At 45.3% G+C, this 26,027-nt stretch overlaps 1 protein-coding gene across 1 annotated transcript; it reads right to left on the reverse strand.

The window, feature by feature from the left end:
- Nucleotides 1–16,660: 16,660 nt before the first annotated feature.
- Nucleotides 16,661–25,319, reverse strand: rbm46 (RNA binding motif protein 46). The gene is made up of 10 exons (XM_026322813.1): nt 25,301–25,319; nt 24,538–24,720; nt 24,041–24,221; nt 23,717–23,873; nt 23,393–23,522; nt 22,630–22,727; nt 21,183–21,600; nt 18,766–18,965; nt 18,443–18,545; nt 16,661–16,935 (listed from the first exon to the last, which is right to left on the reverse strand). Exons 1-10 carry the CDS (start codon nt 25,317–25,319, stop codon nt 16,661–16,663), a joined length of 1,764 nt encoding a protein of 587 aa, XP_026178598.1.
- Nucleotides 25,320–26,027: the final 708 nt, after the last annotated feature.

Genomic DNA, 26,027 nt, shown 5'->3' on the forward strand with positions numbered 1-26,027 from the left:
GATCCACAATCATTTTAGCTTTCACTGCTCAGGTGTTAATGGAGAAGCCTGACTGCAGAGCCATCATTGGGGTGTTTTGGGACCGGTGATTATCCAGCGTTGACACTATGATGCTTTTCTGTCTCAGTCCGACCTTCCTGCACCAGATCTCCTGCTTTTCCAGCCAATTAACATTTGAAAAGGTCCCTTCTGTTTGCTGCCGTCTCCTTAAACGAATCACAGGGTGTCTCGATAAAACGCAGCGTGAAGTTTAAAGAGTCGAGACAGAACTTCCCTTCCATCCTCTCAGTCTGCGCCACGCAGGGAGTCACATTTCTGTTTTGAAAGACTTCCTGTTTCCCTGAGTGGTTTATGATTCAAAATAAAAAACACACCTCAGTGATACGAGCCGGCTGTTTATTTGCCATCAGGCTGCTGTTGTTATTTCACGACTCAATAAAACTGAGAAACAAAACGTCCATAAAAGCCTGATTAAAGTAGCAGAGAACCGCCATAAAACAAAAGTTCATTTCTCAGTCTGTGTACAGAGCCGCTGTAATGGACATCAGCGTTTTACTCACGGCTACTTCACTGCAACCAAAAATAAATTAGACTAAAACATGATGGAAGTGCAAACGGACTAATCCTGCCTCTAGACCTGCAGGAAGAAGATGTGAATGGATGAAAATGAACGTGTGAAGAGCTGCAGAAGCTGGAGACGACGAGCAGCAGGTGCAGCAGCAACTGTTCTCTCTCAATAAAGGCCACAGTCTGACCTGACGCTCAGTGTCTGGAGACACACAGCACGAAGGAAGGGAAGTGATGACGGTCGGATGTAAGGACATGAACAACCGACACCGACAATAAGAGACAAGCAGGATGTGCAGCCTGCAGACAAAAACATGTAACATCGCAGACTCGTGGCTGAATCCTCCCATCAGCCATTGCTGCAGGAAATCAGAGGCAATTTGGAGGTTAAAAGCTAATAACTGGGTTTGTGGTGATGGCTGCTCATTAGCAGGACACAAACCTACAGGGAAGAGTCCAGCTCCATCATCCTCTCAAACAGAGAGCCCATTATGGAGAGGAGACGCATCAGGAGCATGTTTATCAGGGGTTAAAGGGCCATTCCGCCTTAACTTCAGCCTCGCTTCCATTTATCAGTCATGTAATAGACAAACATGTGGCTCCAAACTGGTATTTTGTACTGGGGTCTGCTGCTCTGTTTAAGTTTTCCTCTTATTTTGCAGAAACACACACATAAACACACACACACACATAAACACACACAGGCACAACAAGCTTTTCATGCAGTTACAGTCATGAATATGTATGAGCAGAAAACGCCTCATAAACATTCAGGAGCATGTCGGTCTGCACCCACAGACAGACGACGTCACTGACCCCTAGAACTGCATTCTTTCACCTGTGCAACATTTCCAAAATTAGGAACATCCTGTCTCAAAATGATGCAGAAAAACTAGTCCATGCATTTGTTACCTCAAGGCTAGATTACTGTAACTCATTACTATCTGCATGTCCCAATATCTCCATAAAAAGCCTCCAATTAATCCAGAATGCTGCAGCCAGAGTCCTGACAGGAACTAGCAAGAGAGATCATATTTCTCCTATATTGGCTTCTCTTCATTGGCTCCCTGTAAAATATAGAATAGAATTTAAAATCCTTCTTCTCACATACAAATCCCTTCATAATCAAGCTCCTTCATACCTTAAAGACCTCATAGTACCATATTATCCCAATAGACCACTTCGCTCTCAGAGTGCAGGCCTACTTGTGGTTCCCAGAGTTTCCAGAAGCAGAATGGGAGGCAGAGCCTTTAGCTATCAAGCTCCTCTCCTGTGGAACCAGCTCCCAGCCTGGGTTCAGGAGGCAGACACTCTCTGTACTTTTAAGGCTAGACTTAAAACCTTCCTCTTTGACAAAGCATATAGTTAGGGCTGGCTTCAGGCAACCCTGAACCATCCCTTAGTTAGTTATGCTGCTATAGGCCTAGACTGCCCGAGGACCATCGGTGCACTGAGCTCCCCTACCCTAACCCCCCCCCCCCCCCCTTCTCTCCCACCTCATGTATATTCCACCATTGAATGTTACTAACCTTGTGCTCTCTCTCTCTCTCTCTCTCCCCTAGTTTGTGCTCTCTCCCTCCCTCTCTCTCTCTCTCTCTCTGTACCTTCTGCAGGTGTCCCTGGTCCTGGAGCTGTTTATTGCTGATGTGCAGTTACTGGCCCCACCAACCTGCAGTGTCTATTTGTTGTTTATTGTTGCTGTTCTTTTCTCTCTGCTCTATCCACTCACCCCAACCGGTCGAGGCAGATGGCCGCCCAAACTGAGCCCGGTTCTGCTGGAGGTTTCTTTCTTCCGTTAAAGGGAGTTTTTTCCTCTCCACTGTCGCCAAGTGCTGCTCATAAGGGAATTGTTGGGTTTTTAGTTTTAGTTTTTCTAAAGTGCCTTGAGATGATTTGTATTGTGATTTGGCGCTATACAAATAAAATTGAATTGAATTGAAATTGAATTGAATTGACCCAGACACAGCAGCTCCATGTGTGTGTGTGTGTGTGTGTGTGTGTGTGTGTGTTCATGCCCAGATGATCCGTCTCTAACTGACGCTCAGGTCGAGGCGACCTGTGGTTGAGAAGCTGTTTACATTCTGACTCGTGCTCGTGCACTTTGTGTTTGTGAGGACACCAACAGTAAACTGGACGGACTATGAGACCATGGGCCCCGGGTCTTTAGAAGACCAAGTCACATTTTGTCGAGCGAGCTTTTGTTTTGCGTCTCATCGCAGTTGATTCATTGACATTATCCATCAGTTCACACTGAGCCTGTGCAGAAGAGTCCGATCCCTAATCCATCCTGCTCCCAGCCCTTATTGAGCCCTGGAAGGGAGGAGGTGAAGGATGTTACCCCGACCCAAGCCCTAACCATAGCCCCAAACCTAACCTCACACGTGTGTCCCAACAACATGAGTAATTCCAGTCCAAACCCACACAACGGTTCTGGTCGGCATCCAAACCAACATAACATTTGATCCTGCTCGTGTTTTTATCATGCAGGAGCCAAAAGGACAAAGTTCTTCATCATGTACCTTGAATGATCCCAGGGTGCTGAGGACCGGAGTGTGGAGTCCAAGATAAGAGGGAGGAGGCTGTGAGGCTGCAGCTGATACAGGTTGAGGCAAATGACCCGTATCTGCTGGGAGAACATTTGTTTTTCCAGCCGGAGCAGATAGACAAAGCTTCACACTCGTGTCCCACAGGAGCCGAGTCCGAGGCCAGATCTCTGCTGTTTTAATTGGATCCACTGTTGCTCTGTCAGCTTACAGCTGTTTCCACAGCCAGTTTGTACTAAATTGGCAAAATCTCTATAAGCACATTTAGCTTTTTAGGTGCAAAAACATTTCAAAAGGAATTTAAAGGATCTGGAAAGCAGACGTGAACCCTGCCCCCTTTGATGGAAGCTGTGACGTGCAGACGAATTAGAGGAGATGATCCGGGGCTCAGGTTATTGATCACCACATCCACCAGGGACCAGAGCCTCAGGTCTTTCTTCCTATCGCACCCTGACATTTTCCGTCTGTGCAGCCAATCACAGACCGGGTCACTGAGCAAAGGTCGTCCTGAGGTACTGCCACCGACATGAAGACACAAAGAAGGAAACCAACCTTCTTCATGCACTTTACAGACTGTCGGGTCTCTCTGAGCCACGTACCCCTGCACCCTGGACGTCACAGTTCGATTTTAAATGGCCTTTGCCATGTGTCAGCCCTCATCTGGTTCCCATTGATCCACCTGCTAATAACAACACAGAAATACCAGGATGTCAGGTAAACGTTCCTGTGTCCTCGGTGCTACAGCACAGGAACTCAGAAACCTGTGGTTTTCATGGCTGCTTCACCTTCATTCTGCAGTCGGCAGGTTTCACAAAGTCCAAGAAAAACGCTCAAGGCATCTTAATGTCACTGAACCTTTAGAGACAGATGTCTGTGATTTTCTCACCTGGAGCTGCTCGATCAGCTAAAACACAGCAGCATCTGCTCGATTAGTGAGAGAGACATAATGATCACCTGCTCCATTCGAATGACAGGAAGGTCTGAGTCAGGCAGGCAGAAATATGATTCAAGTCCAGGACACGTTCAGAAAGTCCTGACCTGGGACAGATAAGCTTCCCCTGCAGGAAGCAGGTGGACGTGTATGAAGTGTTTGTGCTGATGTGCCGCGCCCTCAGGTGCATCACCAACAAATGTCTGAGCACAGACGCTGCTCGTTTCGCCGCCGGAGAGGAAATGATGCAGAACGCCTGACAGCGCCGCCCTGACGCTGATTGTTGTGTCGAGGTGAGGAGGCAGCTGCAGAAACATAACTGACCATTTTCTTCTGCTTGGTAAACAACAATTAAAGCTCAGGCACATGTGGAGGAAGTGTCAGCGTGAACGAAAACTATTTTCACACTGGTCCATGTGCAGGGAAGCCACTTTCAGTTTTCTTTGTTAAGGTAAAGATCAATATTAGATGGTTCGTTGATTATATTGCAAACTCCCTTAAAAGGGAAAAAGCCCGACCAGCAGGAATAATTCTGAAAACAAATGCAGACGTCTCATGTCCACCAGGTCAGCTGAGGGTCCAGGGTCCCAGTTTTTTAATGTGAAATCAGAGTCGAGGTCAGAAAGTGGCACAGCAGAGGAGGAAAGTCCTGGTCTCTGTGGTTTGCAGGAACAGGGTGGATACTGCCCTGCTGTCCAGTATCAAAGAGTCTGGCCCAGTCCATACCCAAGTCTTTCCAGATCAGAGAGGAGGAGAGAAGGGACAGAACAAAGGAAACAACACAAGCATCATCATGACCTTAATTAAAATGTTAGAGTCTGGATAGAAAACAAAATATCCGCGTTCAAAAGGAACAGTGTCGACCCAAACGAGTGAGTGATTAATGAGAAGAACCGGGGGGGGGGGTCCATCAATGATTAAAACTGTGGTTTCTTAAATCAAACAGGGTGTGAAGCAGAAGGAGATGAAAGCGGCTGATGAAAGACTGAGCAGCACAGAGCTCACAGCAGGACAGATGCCTCCATGTCACAGTTCAGTCCTACAACATGTCGGAGTGGAAATCAGAGAGTTTATCAAAGGGCCCGTTGCTTTTCTGATTCCAGGAAGTTTAGCCCTCGTTTGTCTGAACTCGCCGGCTTCATCGTGGAGATTTGGGAACGTGGCAGCTCGGTTAAAATCAGGCAGACTCATCACCTTTCACACTGAAGGTGCTCATGGGTATTGTAGTCCTTACACCTGTGCGGCAAAACAAAGAGCAAAGCAGTAGTCACAACAGGCAGATCAATAAACAATCAATAATCAACGAAGTGCCAGCATGGAGAGGTTAGTGGACAGACTGTGAGGTAAAGCAGACGACAAACCACATGTCAGGAACCAAAACAAAGAGCAGGACACACAATGAGGACCCAGCTCATCCTGTCATCAGCTTCTGACAGGATGAGGCTGAACTAGTTCAGACCCACCCGGAGATTTTTATAATCTGTCTGACTCACTACAGGGGGACTCATGACAGAAAGCAGCAAGAGAAGACCCCCCATGTTTGTGTGTTAAACATTGAAGATAAGAGCTGAAGAAAAACATCTGGGGAACAGAGGAAACTTTTCTGGAACCAGTGGACCCTCCCAGTTAAACCCCACAGCTGATTAGCACAGTTTGTAAATGGTCCTGTCCCATGTGGCGACGCCGTCTCTGCAGTCAATTAAAGCCCCAGATCAGTGATTATCTGTTCTAGCTAACTGAGGCGTCATCTTCCACATGACCATCTTCGACCCTGAGCATGATGGGAGATTAGCTGCGTGTTTAGGCACCTGAGCAGCTCCAGCAGCAGCTCTGCTCGTTGCTCGTTGTTGTGGAGAAAGTCAAGCTTGCGGCTGTTTGGTATTCTACCAGACGCTTCCCCCGGCTGCTTGTGTCAAACCCTGAGCTGTGTCAGGGTCCGCGCTTTAGTCTGTGTGTGTCTGTGTGTGTGTGTGTGTGTGGATTTATTTATGCCTCTGTTTGTGTCTCAGAAAATGAGGCAGATAAGGAGCTTATTATTTCTGTCCCAGGCTTGGATGAGATGCTGCTGGGGGACGTTGTGAGTCTCATTGTGAGTCCTCTGAATGTGTGTGTGTCCTCTGCATGTGTGTGTTTGTGTGTGAGGAGGAAACAGGCAGCAGTAACTGAGATAGTCGTCACTGACGCGTTGTCTTGTTGTGATGCCGCGTTAGATTCAGCGCTGCTGAAACATTCAGGCTGTTTATCAGGGAACAGGTGACCAAAGCTCAAAGACTTCTGGGAGCTGCCGAGTCCCAATTAACTTACTCTGTCAAGGACACCTTGTCTGAGTCTGCTGTGAGGACGTTTGTGGACTTTTAAATCTAAGAGAAAGAGAAAAGAAACAAATGAGCAGTACCTGAAATGGAACAATGATTTTTTTAACATTAAAAAACAAACTTAGTGTGTTTTTAATACGTTGTTGAGTCTTTCCCCTAGTCAGATGGTTAAAGATGGAGGTTCAGTCCAGCACTGGGTCTCAGGTTTAGTGCACAGCTCAGGTCTCTGAGCCTAAATTATAAAAACAGGAGGATTTTCTTCACAAACAGTGGAACATTGTGACTCCTGGAAACCAATCAAACTCTTCTTTTGCTCCATCTGACAGATATTTAGATTAGACCAGCTCCGACAGCGACGGGCCGAGCTATTTTAGCAGTGCTGATATGTCAGGGACTTGTTTAAACTCTGCTATCAGACAGCAAACATCCCCTGAGACTGATGTTGTGTTTGGGAACATTTTGATAGCATTTCAGGGGAAACGTGTTTAGGCAGCACAGATACAGAATGTGAGGTATTTGGGTCAGTGAGTGGATGTCAGGAGCTGAACACTTTCCCCACCTGTCAGTCGAGTCCGACAGCGTCATGCCAGAGTCGCGTTCAGCTCATCTGGGTGTGTGTTTCTGTCTCTGGGAGCTGGTGTTTACTGGCGTCACAGGGAAAAGGTCACCCTGATCTTAGCAGCAGCAAACGGTGATGCATTCAGGACATAAAGGAGAGTCTGGAGAAATGTGTTTTCCTGGCAGCAGCACCTGTAGACGCTCTCCAACTTCTATCTGTGGTTACACTCAGTTTGAGTCTCATGCACCTCCCACAGCCTGATGCCCCACTCTGCTGTCTGACTGTCAGACTGTGTCTGTTTTCACTACTGTCTGCTTTAAAGTCTTGTTGCAGCACTTAAACAGGAAGGTTAATGAGGCAAAAACCCTTCAAGACTAAGGTCTAGGTACAAACTACTTCACAGGTCGTGTTGCTCCAACCCTAAAGTTCCAAACCTTCCTCACAGAGACAGCGAGGCCAGATAAATCATCCAAACAGCTCATACCTTCCTCAGAGCCATTCATGCTGATTTACCTTCAGCCGCCAAGGGCCTTATTTCTTCTTAAAGAGAAACTTCTGCCCTTAAGATCATGAAAAGAACAAAATCCCTGGTTCTCCTGCCGCTGAGAGAAAATGTCAGAGCAGCTTTGTTATTCTGCTCACTAATCTCCCTCCTGAGCTCTGCTTATTTGGAAATCTGATTTTATAGGTTGTGTCTAATGCACCTTTAAGCCCTGAAAATGAAAACGAAGGTGTCTCTGAGCGCTGAGGTTTTTATAGGTCCCTGTACCTTGAGGAAATGCAAAAACAGCAGAAACGTCATAAAGCCAAAGTTTCAAACGGAGGCTAATTTGCGACTCAAAGACAGAAAGTTCTCTTCTCCTGCACAGATCATTGAGCAGCTCTTCAGAAAAGTTTGGAGGCTCCTGGCACATTCTGTGATGTTTAATAGGATCTTTTTTAGGCTGAACTGCTGGATGTGCAGGAAACAGAGGAGGTGGACTGAGCCTGAAGTGATTTACTGGAGAAACACTTTTATAAACCTTAAAACCCAGCCAGAGCAGCTCCATGGTCCGAGGACATTCTACCGACAGTCTATGAGACTATTTATATTTAACTGACTTTAAATAAGGAGCAGCAACACCCAACATGGAAATAGGGTCATCTACCTGATGATTAAAGGGGCAAGGACCTAAAACAGTGTATGGGCATAAGCTCTACTCTATATTTTTATTGAGTACAAGTACAAAATAAGTGTCACATATAACTAGAACCGAGTCAAATCTACACATCTGAGTGTGACAGTGAGCTTTGCACTGTGACCGTGGAGACTGACAGTAAATCCTCGGTGACAGACAGAAGCAGCTTCCTCAGAGCAAAGACACGACACATTTCTGAGAGCAGACTCTGCGGGAGCTCAGCAGATCCCAGCGGGGGCCCAAACGGAGGAGATGCTGTGATTTGGGCCATCGCTGCGCTGCACAGATTACAGACGTGTTCGGCAGCTGGTGTGGCATTTGCAATTTCATTAAGTGGAGGAACTCTGGGTAGTTTTATTTCTCCGATGAAGCTGCTCCAGGGGGGATGTCTGCAAATCAGCAGAGCAGGAAAACTCTGAAGATCATGAAGTCAGTATGAAATTAGTGACTAACTAATGTAAGTGCAACTTTGAAAGTGAGTCTCAGCAGGTGTTTCTGTCTAAAATGCTGTTGGTTTGGGAAAATACTATCAACTCTTCTCTTTCGCTGAGGTTTAGGGTGAGGACTTTAGGACTCCTGATGGATGCTGTCTGCTGTGAGACCAGTTAAGACTAAAGCTGCACTGACCCCCCCCACCCGTCAGCACAGGACAGCTCATTTAGTAAAAACATCCGAGATAAACCAGGAAGGGTTGGGATTATCTCCCACGCTAACACAGGTGGTCATTAGCAGATGTTCCAATTTCCTTTCCGGTCCATGTTGGCTTCAGATTATTCAAACAGAGTTTCATTTGATTTATGCAACTATGCAAAACTAAAAAGGACTGTAGTCTAGTTTGATGCAGCTGATGTGAAAATATGTGTAAATTGCTTGATACGGCATGAAAGCAGCATTGTTCTATCAGCAGCAGGAGATAGATGCTGAGACGTGGGAACAGTTGTAGAGGGCTGGAATCAGCTTCAGCAGTGGAGGCTGCCGACGACACAAAACCTCCAAAGCAGGAACAAAAGACACCTCGAGCTCTCACGTCAGAGCTGTGGGCGACAGGATGAAAGGCTGTGGTGAGACAGCGCAATAACCCTCCAGGAGTCTAGGCGCAGGCGAGACCAGACAGTTTGAGCGGCGAGAGAGGCCGGGCACCCTGTGCTGAGGGGGGTCGGGGACAGGAGGCTGCTCAGGTGCTTCTCAGGGAGAGCTGGGGGGGGGGACTTCGGGACGGCGGCTGACTCCGCAGTCATAAACACACCGGTAGTGGTGGCACTTTGACCTCTGGCACATGAGGTGGAAACTCCATCTACTTAAGTGGCAGCCTGAGTCGTCCTGGCAGGAGACACAGACGGTGTTTATCTCCATTGTTACAGGCTGTGAATCTGAGGCCACTTTGGCTCATGTTCAGAAGAACAACCAGGCATGAAGCAGCACGGCGTGACTGACAAAAGCATAAACACGCAGTCTGCACGTGCTCTGCATATTTAAAGTGTTTTCTAGCAGCACGGCCTGATGGAAGCAGATGATTCATAACACTCTGGAAAGTCAGAATCTAAAGATTTAAGTTTTTGGATGAGACAGACCTGAAAAATATGTATTTTCAGGTTTTATTTTGAAAATAACCACAAGGTCATGTCTGGCTTGTTTGTGGGAGACTGGGCCCACAGGTGCAGTTTATCTCTGACATTGAACACCAGAGCTGCCTCCAGCACGGAATTTATTTTATACTCAGGAATATCTGTCTTCTATCTGATAGTAGGCTAAAGCGTAGACTCCTTATTTCCGTTTCATTCCTGGCAGCACGGACGAAACTCTGAAACCACATTTTAGGTGATCTGAAGGTCAATTAATGTGCGTGAGCAGGAGGAATCTGCAGCTTCACTCAGCGAATGAGGATAAATCTCACCTGTTTTACATCCATCTGCTCGTGCAGGTGCAGCTGAACATGCAGCAACACCCCCCCCCCCAGGCTTCAAACCAGCGAGGACCTGCTCCTGCTGGTCCTGGGATAAACAGAAATCAGAGACACACTTCCAGGTATTTTACACTCACTCCTGGTCAGGAACACTTCTACTTTAACACAGTATAACAGCACATTAGCTAACGTTTCATATTAGCCTTAGGATGGATCACACACACTATTGAAAGCAGGGACACGAAGTCACATCTGGGGGACTGTGGTCTCGTCCCATTGGCTCACTGAGCTGAGGTTTGTGTTTGGACCCTCTGGGCTGAAACTGAAATGAATTTGCTGTGAAATGTCACCTGTTTAAAAGCTGACGTGTCCAGAGTTTCAGAAAAGAAATGTGTGCAACATAAGTAAAAAAAAAAAAAAAAATCCATAAAGGATTAAGAAAACAGTCTTTGCACTGAGGTTTTCTCTTTGTCCTGTTTCCTTATGAAAAACTGTTTCATAATGCAGGGCTGTTATCTGCAGCTTTCTGTTTACTGCTCGGGTTTATTTTCCATCATTACCCACAGGATCTATAGACGGTGCAGGAACAGCCATGTCGCTGTGTGGGAGATTGATTTCTTTGCAGAAAAGGAGGACTGGAAACACTGTTTGCTTGTGGTTATAAAATATGCTTTGATTTGTCCGTCGGTGGCCTTCAGTGCTGATCCAGTCCTGCTCTAATCTTCCACGGTTCCACGGTTTTGGATGTGGTGAAGACAGAAACGTGTCCTGTGTTTGATGGTGACATCCACCTCTGACAGTGACTCTGAAAGTTCAGTTGGCTGATTGATCAGCCATCGTTTCACAGCGGCTTCAGGTTTCTATGACAACGTGCCCAGGGGTCCCATTTCATTCAAGAGATCCGTCAGACCCCCCGCCGGGCAGCCATTTCCAGCCTGTCACCCACTGAGGACTCCCCACTCCGCTGTAATTACTGTCAAAGAAAAGCCTCAGCGTCCGACCACGGCCTGTCAATCAAACGTGCCCAGCCTGCTGATTGGTGGAGGCTGAACAGCAGCTCTGAGTCCACACTATTAGGTCAACGTTCAACTACAACCAGCAAGATCACTCACGTTCCCGTGAGCCTCAGCTGCAGTTTGTGTTCACATGCCAAGACATGAAAAAGTAAAGTCATTTCACTGAGTGAGCTGCCTCTATAAAGGAAACGTGATCAATCCCATTCTCTCCAGGTTCATATCCTTCAGTCTGTAACGACAACATCTAAAATACCTGCAACAGATTGGACCTAATTATGATTATGGCCTTATTTCCTGAGAAGCAGAAACAGCTGAAGGTCTTTGTTGGTTTAACTGTGGCTGCTAAACCCTGCACCTCCTGTCTGTTTAGTTCATTAGCGTCTCCCCGTGCTCTAATTAAAGACTTCAAAACCTTTTTCAGAACAAATATTCAGCACTCGGCTTTTCAAGGAACTTTTAAAGGTGATACTGACCCAGTCTGATGCTGATGTATGAGCTTTTATAAAAGGCCAGTATGCTCAGCAGCATGTTGCTGTAATCTAATCTAATCTAACGCAGCAGATACTCAGGCAGCTGATGAATCTTCTTCCATTCTCTGCGAATGATTGTTTATGTTCTTTATGGATATTTGACTCCTGCTTCTTGTCAAATCTCATCAATAATTCTAGTTTATGATCATTTGATTGGCTGTTCCCCATAATCGCTGCCAAAAGTCACAGAGGTGATGATCATTACCCTGATTTATAATTCGTTCGTCTGTCGTCCATCTCTCACGTCAGTGCTTTGTTAACAAAGTAAGTTCCCACCTTGAAGCCACTCAGTGTGTCTCTGGAAAAGAAAAGCAGTTAGAATAAATCTTTTCTGCCACACACACACACACCTCGGGTGACCTCCATCTCTCGCTGCAGAGGTCAGTGAACACATCCATCTACCTGAACCCCACATTAAATAGTGATTCCACTGCTGGGCTGTTTGTGGCCTGTTGGGATTTATATTTCTGATTTATGTTTTTAAGGATAAACAGATGCAGGAATGTTTCACAAGGACAAAATCCGTCCTGCAGCCTGTTTCAGTCCTACAGACTCAGACTTCACCTGGTTCTTCCACTACAGTGAATCTGAACTGGGAGTTGGAGATAAAACAGCTGGAGCTGATCTGGGCCATTAAAATCTTTATTTTCCCATTTTTGTTACAGCATTTCCAGAGTTTAAAGTTCTGCCATGTTTTAATACTGTTTCTAAATGTTCAGGAAAAAATAAAGTTTAGAGAGAAACATTGTCCAATAGTGAGTTTTTAAACAATAAAAGCTGCTGCTAATGTGCTGGGTTGTATGTATGACGAACACTGTTAGCAGGACACCATCATGTCATGAAGTGATTTTAGCACAAAGGTTAGTGGTGTGATGAATGAAAAGGTGAAAGGGCAGAAGATCATCAGAGTCATCAAAGGTCCATGAACGCCTCGATGCGTCTGCAGAGCCAGGCTGCAGATGAAAAACGCCTCTTGGCTTTGGGAGGTCAGTGAGGTTTTACTGTCACATCGCTCTGGCTCTGTTGTTCTGCTGCAAACCTTCTGCACTGAGATAAATGATGAGCATTAGGAGTACATTAGTTTGTGTGGGCCTCTGCAGACAGTCTAATCTGAACTGGAAAATGGGGAAAAAGGATCTTATAATGAGCACATTTGTTTCATACGATTTCCTGGAACACAATGTTGACAAAAAAACTAACCTCCCTCATTTCAAAGTGAATCAGGGCTGTTTATAATGAGCCCACAGTGAAAACTAAGACAGACAGTCCACAGATGCACTCTCACCAGCCTCCTGGGGTTCACACACACACACACACACACACAGGTCTGCCAGCAAATCATTTCATACAGCAAAGACCAAGACAACACGTGCTCGTCTTCGTGTCTTAGAGGGATGTCCTGGCAGCACTGAATCCTGTTTCTGGACTTCAAAGCCCCCGTCAGAGCAGAGAGTCTCTCCCTCTCCCTCGTGACCGACGCACCCCAGGAAGGAGGAAGAAGGGAGATTTTAATCGCATGCAAATCTGCCAAACCTGTGCAGGAGCAGCTCAGCACAAACTGGTCAAAGACAGAGCTCCTGTCTTCATAATCATAATTAAAGACTGTTGACAGGGAGAAGTAACAAACAGAAGAAGATGGATCCTGCAGGAAAACGGCGAATCAACCTCTGAGCATGGACGAAGAAGAAGAAATCAAAGTGGTCCACGGGTCTGACTGTGTTTACTGCTGCTGCCTGTGAGAACCACAAGAACCTGCTGGAACAAAACATCAGGTTTAATGCAGGGACAGTGCAGGGGAACCCATGTCACAATGTGGACACAAGACCAGACTGCTTCCATCTCTGAACCTGGTGTGTCTGTGTTTGCTTCGTGTGGAGGGTTCTGTTATTTCTAGATGTTAGAACCTGTAAGAGCTCATTCAGGCCTCAGACCCAACAGTGACAGTCTCACATGTCACTTTTACTTTCATTTGTTGAGTTAAACTCCAAAGTGCTTTTCTTGGTTTCAAACATCAGACAACTGGTAAAAAGACTAGACTCTTCCCAGTGAAGAAGCTGCCACATGAGGACAAGACGTGGAGCTTAACTTTAGCTTTTAGCAGCCAAATATTATATTTCACACCCAAATAAATCAGGTAAATCATCGAGCTGCAGCCTGTTAAAACCCACACACACACACACACACACACACACACACACGCACAGTGATTCAGCAGCTTTGACCGTCTTAAATCAGAACTTTCCTCCATCAGCAAGTCAAAATAAAGGAAGAGCACTTTGATGTTCCTCAACATCACACAGCAAAAACAGCAACACGGAGCCACAACACCCACAGCTGACACACACTGGTAACACACTACGGGGCTGGTTAGAACAAACGTGCTGACAGGAGAACAGCTGAGTGAACGGATTAAAAACTGAGTCAGAGAAAACTGAAGCTAAAAAGAACCACAGGGCGAAGCAGAAAAGGAATCAGGCGTCCGTTTCTATCCACCTGTTTCCACGCTCATTGGAGAATCACACAAAGACGACTCAAAGGAAAACAGCAGAAATCTGAAGAATAACAAGATGGAAGATGCACTGACGGAGCATTTAGTTTGAAACCACCCGATTATCGAGGAGAACAGTGGCTATGAACATATACCTCCTCTGTCACTCAGTCCGATTCCACTTTGCACTGGAGGGTTTTGACCAACGGACATCGAGAACAACCTCCTGCTGAAAACACAGACTCACTGAGGTTATTCCCACGGTAAACGCCACAGAACATGTGCAGCAGCAGGGCGAACAGAAATATCACATCAGGTAAAATAATAAGACGACGTCAGCAGTGATTGGATGAACACGGGTTTATTTGATAGACACAACGTACTGCAGCTTCCTGAAAGCTGATCACTGTTTCTACATCAGAGAATAAGTCCTGACATGACATCGCCTCAGCAGTTTCTCATTTCCCATTTTATAATCAAACGCTTCATCGAAGTGGGTTTTACAGTGAAGAACTGATACTGAGAATAAATAGGGTTGAGTTTATTAACACTGAGTCACTATTTACTCATCTTGTCCTGATTTCTGGTTTTGATTCGGTTGTTTTTTTAATCTGCAGTTCCTTGTACTGTTATTTTTGAGGATTCGTTTGAGTCGGTCAACCAATTACAGTTCAACATTAAAAACAGAAGCAAACCCCATCACTGCGGTTTGGATTCTTTATCTCACTGAAAAAAGAGGGACAAATGATACGACCTGACATGTCATCTTCCTCTCTCTCCTCTAAAACCAAGAGAAACATTTCTCCACTTTCTACACAGATTTTCTGTTGAGCCTGAAAACAGAACTTGAGAAAACAAAGACAAACTGGATTAGTGAGTGAAACTTATTCTAACACAATCACTGTACAAAGACATTTTACAGAACATCCTTCGTCGGCTGGGTCTGAGTTCAGAGTTTAGCTTTGAACCAACTATATACCTGAGAACAGAGTCCACTCTGCACCTCCTTTCTCCTCCTCTGATAAACAAACTAAAGCACCTCCTGCTTTCATCCTCCTCTGCAGCTCCCACACACAAAATATCATGGATGTGGCCTCAGTCCACACTTGCAGGTCTCATTAAACTGGTTCAGTCTTCCCTATGAGTGAATTACACTTCCAGTGGAGAAAGGGACCATTATTTGCTACAGGGCTGACATTTGTTTCACAGAATCAATTAATATGCAAATTATTTTTACTTTTTGTTAGTGTCTGGTGAGAAGAGCAAAAATAATGAAAATGTGTGAGTCCAGAGCTCGAGGTGACGTGTTCATCAGTGAAGCTGGAACCACAGACTGTTCAGTGTTTTTATCTCAAAAATGATCGTTTTCCTGCCAATCAACTAATTGATTACTGCTTTCAGAGCATGTAATTCATAAAGCAGCAGTCAGCTGAACAGGCCCCCTGTAAAACTGTGTGCAACCAAGTGTAAAAACTTACTACTATTAATATTGAATAAAATTATGACGTGAGTAAAAACCTTTAAATATCTCCCCCGATTTTCTATAAAATCATAAAACCATAAAATCGGGTCATGCACCAGGGTCAAAAGATGTTTTCATCTAGTTTTTAAAAAGTGAAATTGGTTTAAATGAGACTAAAACACTAACTAGAAATGAGTCTCTACGTGCAGTGTGGAGGGAAAACATCATGTTTTACTTCTTCCCTCAGTCTGAGCTCCACCTGTGCACTTCAATCAAACACTCCGAGCCTTTTCTCCAACTTAACCTTTCACCCTTGACACCACAACATGTTTGAAGTACTGCAGAGGAAAAGATCACCTGGTTTACATTTAGGCCACATCTGTGATATATTATTTATGGGAGTTCTCACAACTTTCACAGGTAAGAAAAACAACTGCACCTTATTTGATGGCAGTTGCTCCTGTGCCCCTGCTGTTGCATTGTGGGTACTTAAAGGTTAACCCTGACATCAGAGAGGAGGAGGAGAGGTGAAGGCCGATGCGCTGACATTTAGCAGAGTTTGAAAAAGGATGGTTTATCTGTTGGACTGCTGTGTATCTCTGCTGTGTATCTCTGCTGTGTATCTCTGCTGTGTATCTCTGCTGTGTATCTCTGCTGTGTATCTCTGCTGTGTATCTCTGCTGTGTATCTCTGCTGTGTATCTGCTGTTGCGTTTATCAGAGGTGGTAGAGAAGAGAAGGAGAGCGGCTCATCGGAAACCAAACACTCAGGGAGGAATGAAAACTGAAGGTAACAGTCAACACATGACACAAACATGGCTGGGAGACATTTGGTGCACAGTTCTGCCTTCTCTCCTCACAATCCCCGTCTTCCTGCTCCTCTAATCGCCTCCTGCCGTGTATCGCTCTCCTCCTGCAACAACATATCACATCTGAACGTCACTGCTCCAAATCCAGAAACGCAGCATATCTAGACTATTGAAAGCAGATGTCTGATTCTCATGCTGTTTTTAAATGATCTGAACCAACGTCTTTGTTTGCACAGATTATAAAAGCCCCTAACATCAAAGAAAATGCTGCTGTGTCCCTGATAGAAAACTGTCCTCCTGTATAATGAACCCAGGTCCACTCAGAATACAGCAGGACCAGCAGCTGTGTGAGTCTCACCATCAGTAGAAGGGCGACAGGGGGGGCATGTAGAGTCTCTGTGTTTGGGAGGTCGCAGGAGTGAGAGGGGATAGAGAGGAGAGGGAGGACATGGGGAAGGAGGATGTCGGTGGTGGTGGAGGAGGAGGAGGAGGAGGTGGGGGAGGGAGGCAGGAGGTGAAGGCTCTGCCACTGCATGTCAGAAGCCCAGGACTAGTGGCGGCAGTGGGGATGACTAGCGGAGACGAGGGGCTGCTGGGAGAATCGCAGGAGGATGTGCTGAGGAAGGATGATGACTCTGCAACAGAGGAGGGAAAGGAGGGGTGAGAGGGAGGGAGGGAGGAGACAAAGGGTGGAGGTACAGGTGAGGAGGCAGGAAGGAGGTGAGGATGTGCAGTGAGGAGGGAAGGCTGAAGATGATCCTGTGATGGATTAACTCTGGAGATTTTATTGTACTTTTAACCCTGATGCTCAGAGAGGACAAATTATTTTTTAAACATGTTCCAGTGACACTATGAAGCAGGAAAAACCATAAATGCTGATGGGGCAGCACCACCAGGTCCACAGACACAGAGGGGAAAGGAAGGACAGACATGGGGAGATATTGTGTTTCCTGTGGGTACAGCTCTACCACTGGACCTTCTCTTCCCTCCTGACACTGATAAAAAATGGAGTTTTGATTAAAGCGTCCACCACAGGGCAGGGCCCCCCAGCTCTGCAGCCTCATAAACCTGCTTCTTGCAAGGCAATGAAGAATTTCCTCCTGTTCTAAAATGATTCTTATTCCCCTTTCACACCGAAGAGAAAAGGTCTTTCAGTCCTGCTATTCATAGACACTGAATTACTGCTGTGCTTAAGCTTCGCTGAACAGCTGGGTGGGACTTTGTCAGTTTAAAAAGCAAGTGTGAGTCCTGACAATGGCACCACAGAGCATGTCAGTCACACCGGTAATGTTTCAGCACATTCTGAACAGAGGTGCTGCAAATACCGCAGACTATCCCGTGAATTCAAACTGAAGGAGGTTCGGTGGTGCCGATCTGAAAAGGGGACAAGGAGCCTGATGTGCACACAGATAAGTCCAGTCATGCTGTCTGTTACTGTACGCTGCCCCGAGAAGCAAACAAGGAACACACTGTGAGACAGTAAAACCCAGTATAGCCCAGAATAACCCAGTAAAACCCAGTAAAAGCCAATAAACCCAGAGTTCAGACAATACACAACGTACAGAGAATGCGGACCAAGTCCTTCCTCCAATCAGCATTCAGGGAGCTTATTAGTGAAGCGTCAGCTACAGTTCACACAATAAACAATCAAAAATCAAGTTGGTTTATTCTTGTCAGATATTGTCTGGGCTCTGCTCTGTGCTGTTTAATTCTCTTTATCTGGGTTATGTAAATAAACAGAAAAGAGCAGGGGAGCAGACAATAGCATGAATGTGAAGAATGTGAAGATGATAGTCAGACTGAGACTAAAAAGGTAATAAAGTGAACAGACTCCTGTGCTGCTGGATCACATCTGGTTCAGACAGACAGGCGGTCACAGATTAACCACAGAATAACTGAGTGTTTCACTGCTGCATCTGTTAAAACAGTCAAAGTCAAATCTCTGCTCTTCTATTTGTGTTCACACATCAGTCATTAACACTGATGTTACGAGGCTCAGGTTCACACTCTGAACTGAAACAGGGATAAAACTTTATCACTCAATGACCAGTGTGAATTTACAGCTGGGTTTATGCTTCCTCAGCCGCTGTACGACAGTGTGTGTGTGTGTGTGTGTGTGTGTGTGTGTGAGAGAGACAGTACCCAGGTTCCACAGTGTGTTCTGTGCAGCCAGCTCTTTGGCATCATCCAGCAGCACACACAGCTTGTCTGGGAGGTAGGAGCGCTGTGTGGACGAGATCACCACCTAACACACACAACCATCGACTGAGTAAGTGTTCTCTCTAAATAAAATATCATTTAAAAGAGAAAAACACATGGTAACATATGTGAATGTCGTTTGATCTGACCAACAGTCCAATATCCAGCCATATTTGATGAGATATAGGTTTATGCTCTCTGAGCTGTATGACAGCTGTTGTTTTTCTGCTGTCGTACAGCAGAAGCTGCTGGGACGCTGTAAAGACCTTATAGAGGAGCAGCAGTTTGCCGTCTTGTCCAGGGGTGGAGTACAGGTGGTACTCGGGCTGCGACCAGCAGTTTTTGCGGCAGTAAAATTCGAGCAGACTGACAGCAGAGCTGATCTGACTCTGCTTTAGTGACAGCAGGCTGGTGGGGGAGAGGGGTGTGCCGGGGAACAGGGGGAACACACACCGGTCCTGGTCCTCTGAGAACAGAGAAGCAGTGTTAGCATTAGCATTAGCAGCTTCTCACCTCTAGGCCCCAAGACCAACTCAGACGGCTGTAAAATGTTTGACAGAACAAGCCACAGATAAAAATATGAAACTTAATATCTTTGAGTTTTGACTGTTGGTGAAAACCAGGACATTTTTCACATAAGTGCAATGAGCACGGTTAAACCCCCAGCCCAATCTTTAAATTATAACTCATGATAAAAGGTTAAAACAGGTTACAGCCACATGTCTGAAGTTATTTACCAAGTTCAGATTTTGAACTTGACTCCTTGAGTCAATAAAAACATGTGACGTGACTGAAACAGGAGCTTCGGCAGCAGAACAGGAAAACCAGGGCTTCATTAGGTGCAGCCATAGAAAGTGACTGACTCGGCTCCACTTCATCTGCCGAACCCAATGTCTCCATCGCAGCCCCTGTAAACCACCGGCTGCTTATCTTCATCCAGAAATATGTTTCACTGGTTTCTATCAATGACTCTGGTTTGACATTTGCTTCGTTTTGTGGAAATGTTGGAAGAGATGGTTAGTTTAAGAAAAGCAGCAGTGATTCTGGTTACAATGGCAGCTGATCTTCACACATGAAGTACCATCAACACTAACTGACAGTAAACAACTCAGCATGAGAGATGAAGCACATCCACTTATGCTAATTCTGCCATTAATTAAGAGGAAGAGCTCTATTAGCAAATACAGGTATGTCAACAAACACAGCTAATGACTTCATCTGACAGCATTAGGAGACTGGTTTCTGGGCTTATGTTTATGTTCACACTGCTCTGTTTGCTTTGGGTTCACTTCTGCTCATTTCGTTCTGCTTTAGAACTGCTTCGTTCTGCTTTTCAAACTTTTCTAATTTGTGTAAACAACCCAAATATCACACTGGAGCAGAGCTTTTAATGTTCCACCAAACTACCCCACATTTGCCAAACCAGAGGATTTACTGACAACAGCTTCTCTCTCTGCCTCTGTCCATCCTCCTGTCTACATATTGTTCCCTTCCCCTGACTCATCTCAGGTTCTCTAAACCCGCATCCTGATCAATCTCTTTCTCTGTCGTATAATGCCTCATCCGCCTCAGACCTCCATCCAGCTTCTCAATCCTAAATCTGTCTCTTTCCTTTTTATGTGTCTAAAGCCCAAAGTAAATCTTCCCAGGAGTCTCTCCCTCTCATCCCTTCCGCCCAAAATCAGCCGACTACACTCAGCTGAGTCGTCCAGCGCAGCCACGACATCTTTCCTCTCATCAATATTTCACAGTCCATTTGTGGGAGAGTTAACTCACAAACTTTTCTAATTTTCAGAAATGTCTGCAGGCATGAGGAAACTGGAGTCTGGCTTCATCAGCAGATTAGTATTTTGGCTGTTATCAATATATGAACTGACAACCTGCTTAATCTCTGAGGATAAAGACTAAAAAAAATCATCCCAATGAACGAAACAGACAGCCTGAAGACACAGAGTCTGACTGTTTGAATCAGTCATCAGGAAGCCTGAAGTGAAGATTGTTGTGCTGCTAGAAACAGCATGTTCACACTCTCCTGGGCCCTGGCACGATTGATTCTCTGTGGTTGGCTCTAAACAACCTCTCCTGTTACAGTGAGGGTTTGGCTCACACGAGACCCCTCAGTATGAGCAGAAATGGACAGTATTTCAGTATCTGCTTCTGTGCTGCAGTTTTCAAAGTTCCTTCGTCTGTGTTGCCACAACAACTATAAACTACAACCTGTTTCCACTGTGCAAACATCATCTCAAACCAACAACCAGTGTGTGTGACCCCAGTGTGAAGCAGGAAAACCAGGAGGCAGGAATGGATTTCTACAATTCAAATTTCACACTGCAGCGACATCTAAAATGGAAAAGAACAATCTGCTCCCTACGAAAACGACCACTCATGATTGATATTCAGCCGTTTTTCTGAGCACTCAGCGAAAATTGCCGTCACTTTCACACTGAAAATCTGCAAGGAAACGGTTTCTCCCCAGTGGGAATGAGTCTGTCAGTGTGACAGATCAAATACAGCTACAGTTATCCAATACCCTGCAGGGAAATGAAGCAGCACGCACACACACACACACACACACACACACACACAAAACAAACACCCATGGCCATTCAATCAGTCAGACAACTAAAGGACTGATTAATACATTTGTTTGTTTCTAGGCCCCAGACATTAACCCCCTCCTCACCTACTGCTGCTCCTGTGTAGAAGGGGCTCCTCAGGCGAGGTGGCAGGGACATGGTTCTCAGTGGAGAACACCCGTCCACCGCACTTCCCATCATCCCACTATCGCTCCTGTTCAGGAAAAATGTGCCATTCCCTTCGCTTGCAGTGTTGTTTCCCAGGTACCCCCTGCTGTGGTACCTCCTCCCAGCCATACTTCCCTCTTTGATCCCGGCCGGTTTGGCCAGCGTCACCTCCACCGTGACTCCATCGATCTGAGCCCCGTTCATGAGGCTGAGCGCGGTGACAGCATCGTCACGGCAGCGGTAGTGGATGAAGGCGTAGTCTGTGAGTTTCCTGACTCGCTCCACGGAGCCTGGTTTGAAGCGGGAGAACTCCTGTCGCAGAGTTTCTTCAGTGGTGCTCAGCATCAGGTTACGCACCTGAGAACACAATCACATCATTTACTCAGGTCTGACTCATGAACAACATGATGGAGCACGCTGGGTAAAAGAGATGTCACTCATATTGGACATTCAGTTCCCTTTGACTACTCAAATCTAAAAGTCAATGTAACAGATTCAACTAAAGACAAGAAAGGAGGAAGAGCCACAGCTGTAGGTCTGAAAACAGCCTTGTTTACTCTGGATCTAACAAAAACAGTAGAATAACTGCTTTATTGATTCTCTGATGTTGTGTTAAGAAATCCTGAATTTCCTGACTCCTCCTCTCTGGATTCCACCAGTGATCTGTCCAAACTCAGCAGACACTGCACATTTTCAATAACCTCAGGTTGTGTTAAATTAATGGAGATAATTAGCGGTTATTTAATCTTCAGCAGAGTCACTGGATGAGTGCAGCCGCACACACACATCACAAAGGACTGTATTTACCTCTGGCTCTCCTGGGCTAGAAACACTCTCCCTCACACAGCCGTACGGTGCTTTAAGGTTTGAATTTACTGCCCTCCGATCACATCTCCGTCTGAGAGTAAAAGCTTCCACATTAATTGATCCCCTGCAGGCTGCACAGCTCCTGCTGCTTCACACTCTCTCACCTTTGATTTCAGAGGCCTCTTCTGAGAACACTGACCTTTGACAGCAGGCAGCACAGGAGGAAACTCACAAGCTGTGCTTTTGATTTGGAGTGATCCTGAATTTAAGGCTTCAGAATGTTTTCACAGCAGAGGCTGAAGTGGGTTTTGGGAGATAGAAAGCACTCAGCTTTAACGCTGTGACTCATTTTCTACATAAACAAGCTCAGGTGCATAAAGGCTTTAAAACCCTCCTGTGACGTGTCTGGTTTTCTACATTTCCTCCTTTCTGATCCATAGCAGTGTACTGAAGGAAATCAATGAGGGATAAAACGCTTCACATAGTCTGTCACAGGCAGACTTTGTGAAAGCTTGACATTTCTGAGGGACTTTAGGAACAAACACGTAAAAAATCTTGTTCAAACACACACAGACATACATAAAGGACCCTGACGCGCTGCATCACATCCTCGTCCACGTCTTTCTCAGGCTCGGCCCAGTCCACCTGGATGGAGTGACCCCACAGCTGGAAGGTTCCTGTCAAACACAGAGTCCCAGCTGGATCACAACTTCCTCACGGAAAACTAAACTACATAGGTGAACTTACTGTACACAGGACTGAGGTTCACAACAAAAACCCTTTCACACACACTTTGTTCACACTGTACTGAAATAAGAGATGTAAAGGGAGGAGTCATAGCAGACACATGACACTGATATTTATCAGGACAGAGCCCAAACTTCACTACCTAACCTGAAACATAAAAACACCTATGGAAAAAACACGTATGTACCTTTGTACAGGTGCTACACCTGATGTGACACAAGCAGCTGATACTTTCTCCAGAGTCCTGTTAAACTACAACACACACGACTCACTTAGTGCTGTGGCCTCTTTTCACTGAATAATGATCTCTGGCTACTGATCTGAATGTGTGAGCTTCAAACAGTGACAACTGAATGTTTCAGTAATGTCCACACAGTAAAGTCCTTGTCAGGCATCAGTGCTGCAGGGTCTGGTAATCTACCTCCCTCTGCTGGACAAACAAAGCAACTGACTCTTGGTCAGTTCAGACAGTGAAGTGATAGGACATGCAGAAGAAGAGCAGTGATGGCTCAGGTGGAGAAAAGGCAGCTGACAGATGATGAAGGAATCCTCAATAAGACTGAGGATGAGGAGGTGGAGCGGACGACTCGGGTACCAGGTATGAGCTTCCTCCTGGCCATGGCCGCAGCTTTGTGGGATTCATACTCAATGAAGGCAAAGCCTCGGTTTTTGCTCTTATCTGTAGAGCTGGGATACACGATGACCTCTACCACCCCGTCTGTCACCTGGGACACACACAAACACACAGATATATGCAAATATGAGGTAAACAGGGTGAGAACACTGAAACTGAAACATACAGGAAATGTTGACTGTGTGGAAACAGGGAGCGAACAGTAGCATCTGTGCTAATGTAAAAACTCCATGTGTTCAATCAGTGTGGGCTTTGGGAAATGTAGTCGTCATCAGGAGCGAGCACCTTCTTCATCTCCTCCAATATCTCCTCCTTCCTCTTGTCTTTGGGGATGGAGCCGACGAACAGCCGGCAGTTGTCCAGACTCACACACACTCCAATTAACTTCCCAGGACGGATCTCGTAGTTGTCCAGCATCTGGATGGCTCTCTGAGCAGCTTCTCTGAACCACAATCAATAATCAAAATTGTAAACCTAAATTTTTCGTACAGTGAAAATATAATTACTGTGATACTGTTCAGGTCAGGCCTAAATCCATGTTCCAGTTTACAAACCCCAGGGAGCTGACACAGTGAGCTAAGACAATCAAAAAACAAAAGAACATGCTACCTGTTGGTGTACATGACGAAGGCGTAGCCACGGTTCTCGCCACTAAACTCCATCATGAGCCTGAACTCATAGATCCGACCGGCTCTCTCAAACAGAGGCACCAGCTCGTCTTCATACATGTCCCTGGGAATCTTCCCCACAAACACTTCGCAGCCCCGCGGGGGGGCTGGGCCCTCCCAACCTGCAGCACAGACACATCATTCACTTCAGACTTTTATCGCTCAGTTCAAGGCTGGCTGTAAATACACTGTACTGTGTTCACCCTTATTTACATGTTTGGAGACACCTATGATTCTTTCTTTTTTTATTCTAGAGCTGTGTTTTGCTTTTGAAGCTTTGACCTTAATGAGCCCTGACTGTAAACAGCAGGAACCAGTAACTGCATCTGGTCTCATTAAAGATGCTGATCTGGACCTGTTCATGTTGTTGCTCCTATTTTAACCTGATGTTTCCTGGAGATGTCGCTGTTTCATCCTATGAGAAGTGAACTCACACACCTGGAGGAGGTCCTCCATATTTCCTCTGTCCGTTCTCCTGCACCATGCTGTATCCTGTCTTCTCCATCAGAGCGAGCAGAGCCATCTCTTTGGCACAGGACACCTCAAACTCACTGTCGCCCAGCAGAGGGCTGATTTTATCAGAGTCTTCCTCCATGTCTCCACTTGACTCTCCATCACTGTCTGTGCAGTAAACATCACAATAAGCTTTTCACATGGTTAACATATTCAAGTCATACGATGATACAGGGCAGCACTATAAACTTTAATATTTGTCAGATCAAACTTTACTTCTATTAAAATTTGTAAGCAACTACAAGTTGAGCCAAAGTGGCCAAACTTGTCATGACTTCAACCCACTGACTATAATCACACATCAGCTCTATGTTCGTGTCAGATAACGAGTTTGTTAAAATAAAAGCTCGATATAAACAGCGCGGAGACGGACTGTTGTTTAGCTGTTAGCTAATTAGCTAACCACTTAACTAAAACACTTCAAATATAACTCAGTCGCAACTTTGACAAACTTTTTGCAACACAGACACGAAAAGGTTAGATTGTTAACTAGTCTGAGTGTGATATCCGTGTGTTCAGGTAGTAATATGTCGACAAACACAACACCCCGGAGTAAACAGTTAGCATTTGTTAACGATAACGAGCTAACGGTAACTTTAGCGTCCCCGCTAAACTCCAACGGCTGGATTAGCCTGTTTAGCTAACGGAGCTAACTAGCTGCGGCTAACGACCGGAACAAAATTCTTACCAGCTCGGTCTTTCGCCATTTCCTCTCAGAGTGAAGCGTTAACGGGATAAAATCCTGCTGCGTTAAAACTTTAACCACAACTTCATCGCAGAAACAAAAAATCCGTCAGTAACTCCGTGATGTCTCAAACCAACTCCCCGAGATTATGATTGACGTGACACCGGTTCTCTCTGAGCCAATCAGCGCGTCCATACGGGGCACGGAAGGCGGGACAACAACAAGCAACGCTTTTTATTTTTTAATCTCACAAAATAAAATAAAATGTAAAAACGACTAATAAACTAAAATTAAGAATTAACGCGATAGATTAAGAAACAACTAAATACTTAAAAAAAATTTAATAAAATAAATAAAATGCAAATGTAAGAGTAGTAACACAAAAAACAATCACATAGAAATAAAATAAAAGCATGACATTGATGCTACTCAGTATAAACATATAATTCCTCATGTTTTCCTACATGTATGATCATTTCCATTGAATGCAACAACAACAAACCAAAAATATATAAAATAGAAATTTAGTAAAAGCTCCTGCACATTAAACTGTTAATTCTACAGGCACACGTACTAATGTTCACAAGGGAAATACATAATTGTCCAAATACTAAGAAATCACCACGATCTTATCATAGTATTATTAACTGCCCACAAAACCCCACAAACTCAGGATTTTCATAAAAATACAATCTTTATTAGACTCACGACATCTACATTTTTACGGATT

This window comes from Mastacembelus armatus, chromosome 18 (genome assembly GCF_900324485.2).
Source record: "Mastacembelus armatus chromosome 18, fMasArm1.2, whole genome shotgun sequence".
In the NCBI taxonomy this organism is placed as follows: Eukaryota; Metazoa; Chordata; class Actinopteri; order Synbranchiformes; family Mastacembelidae; genus Mastacembelus; species Mastacembelus armatus.

What these genes read in the sequence shown, in the direction of transcription:
- rbm46 (XM_026322813.1), bottom strand. An exon ending in CAGGAGGAAGCTCATACCTG is followed by an intron (nt 22,728 to 23,392) that starts GTACCCGAGTCG and finishes TGTGTTTGACAG; the next exon opens with GAACCTTCCAGCTGTGGGGT. An exon ending in AACTGCTGCTCCTCTATAAG is followed by an intron (nt 18,546 to 18,765) that starts GTCTTTACAGCG and finishes TGTGTGTGTTAG; the next exon opens with GTGGTGATCTCGTCCACACA.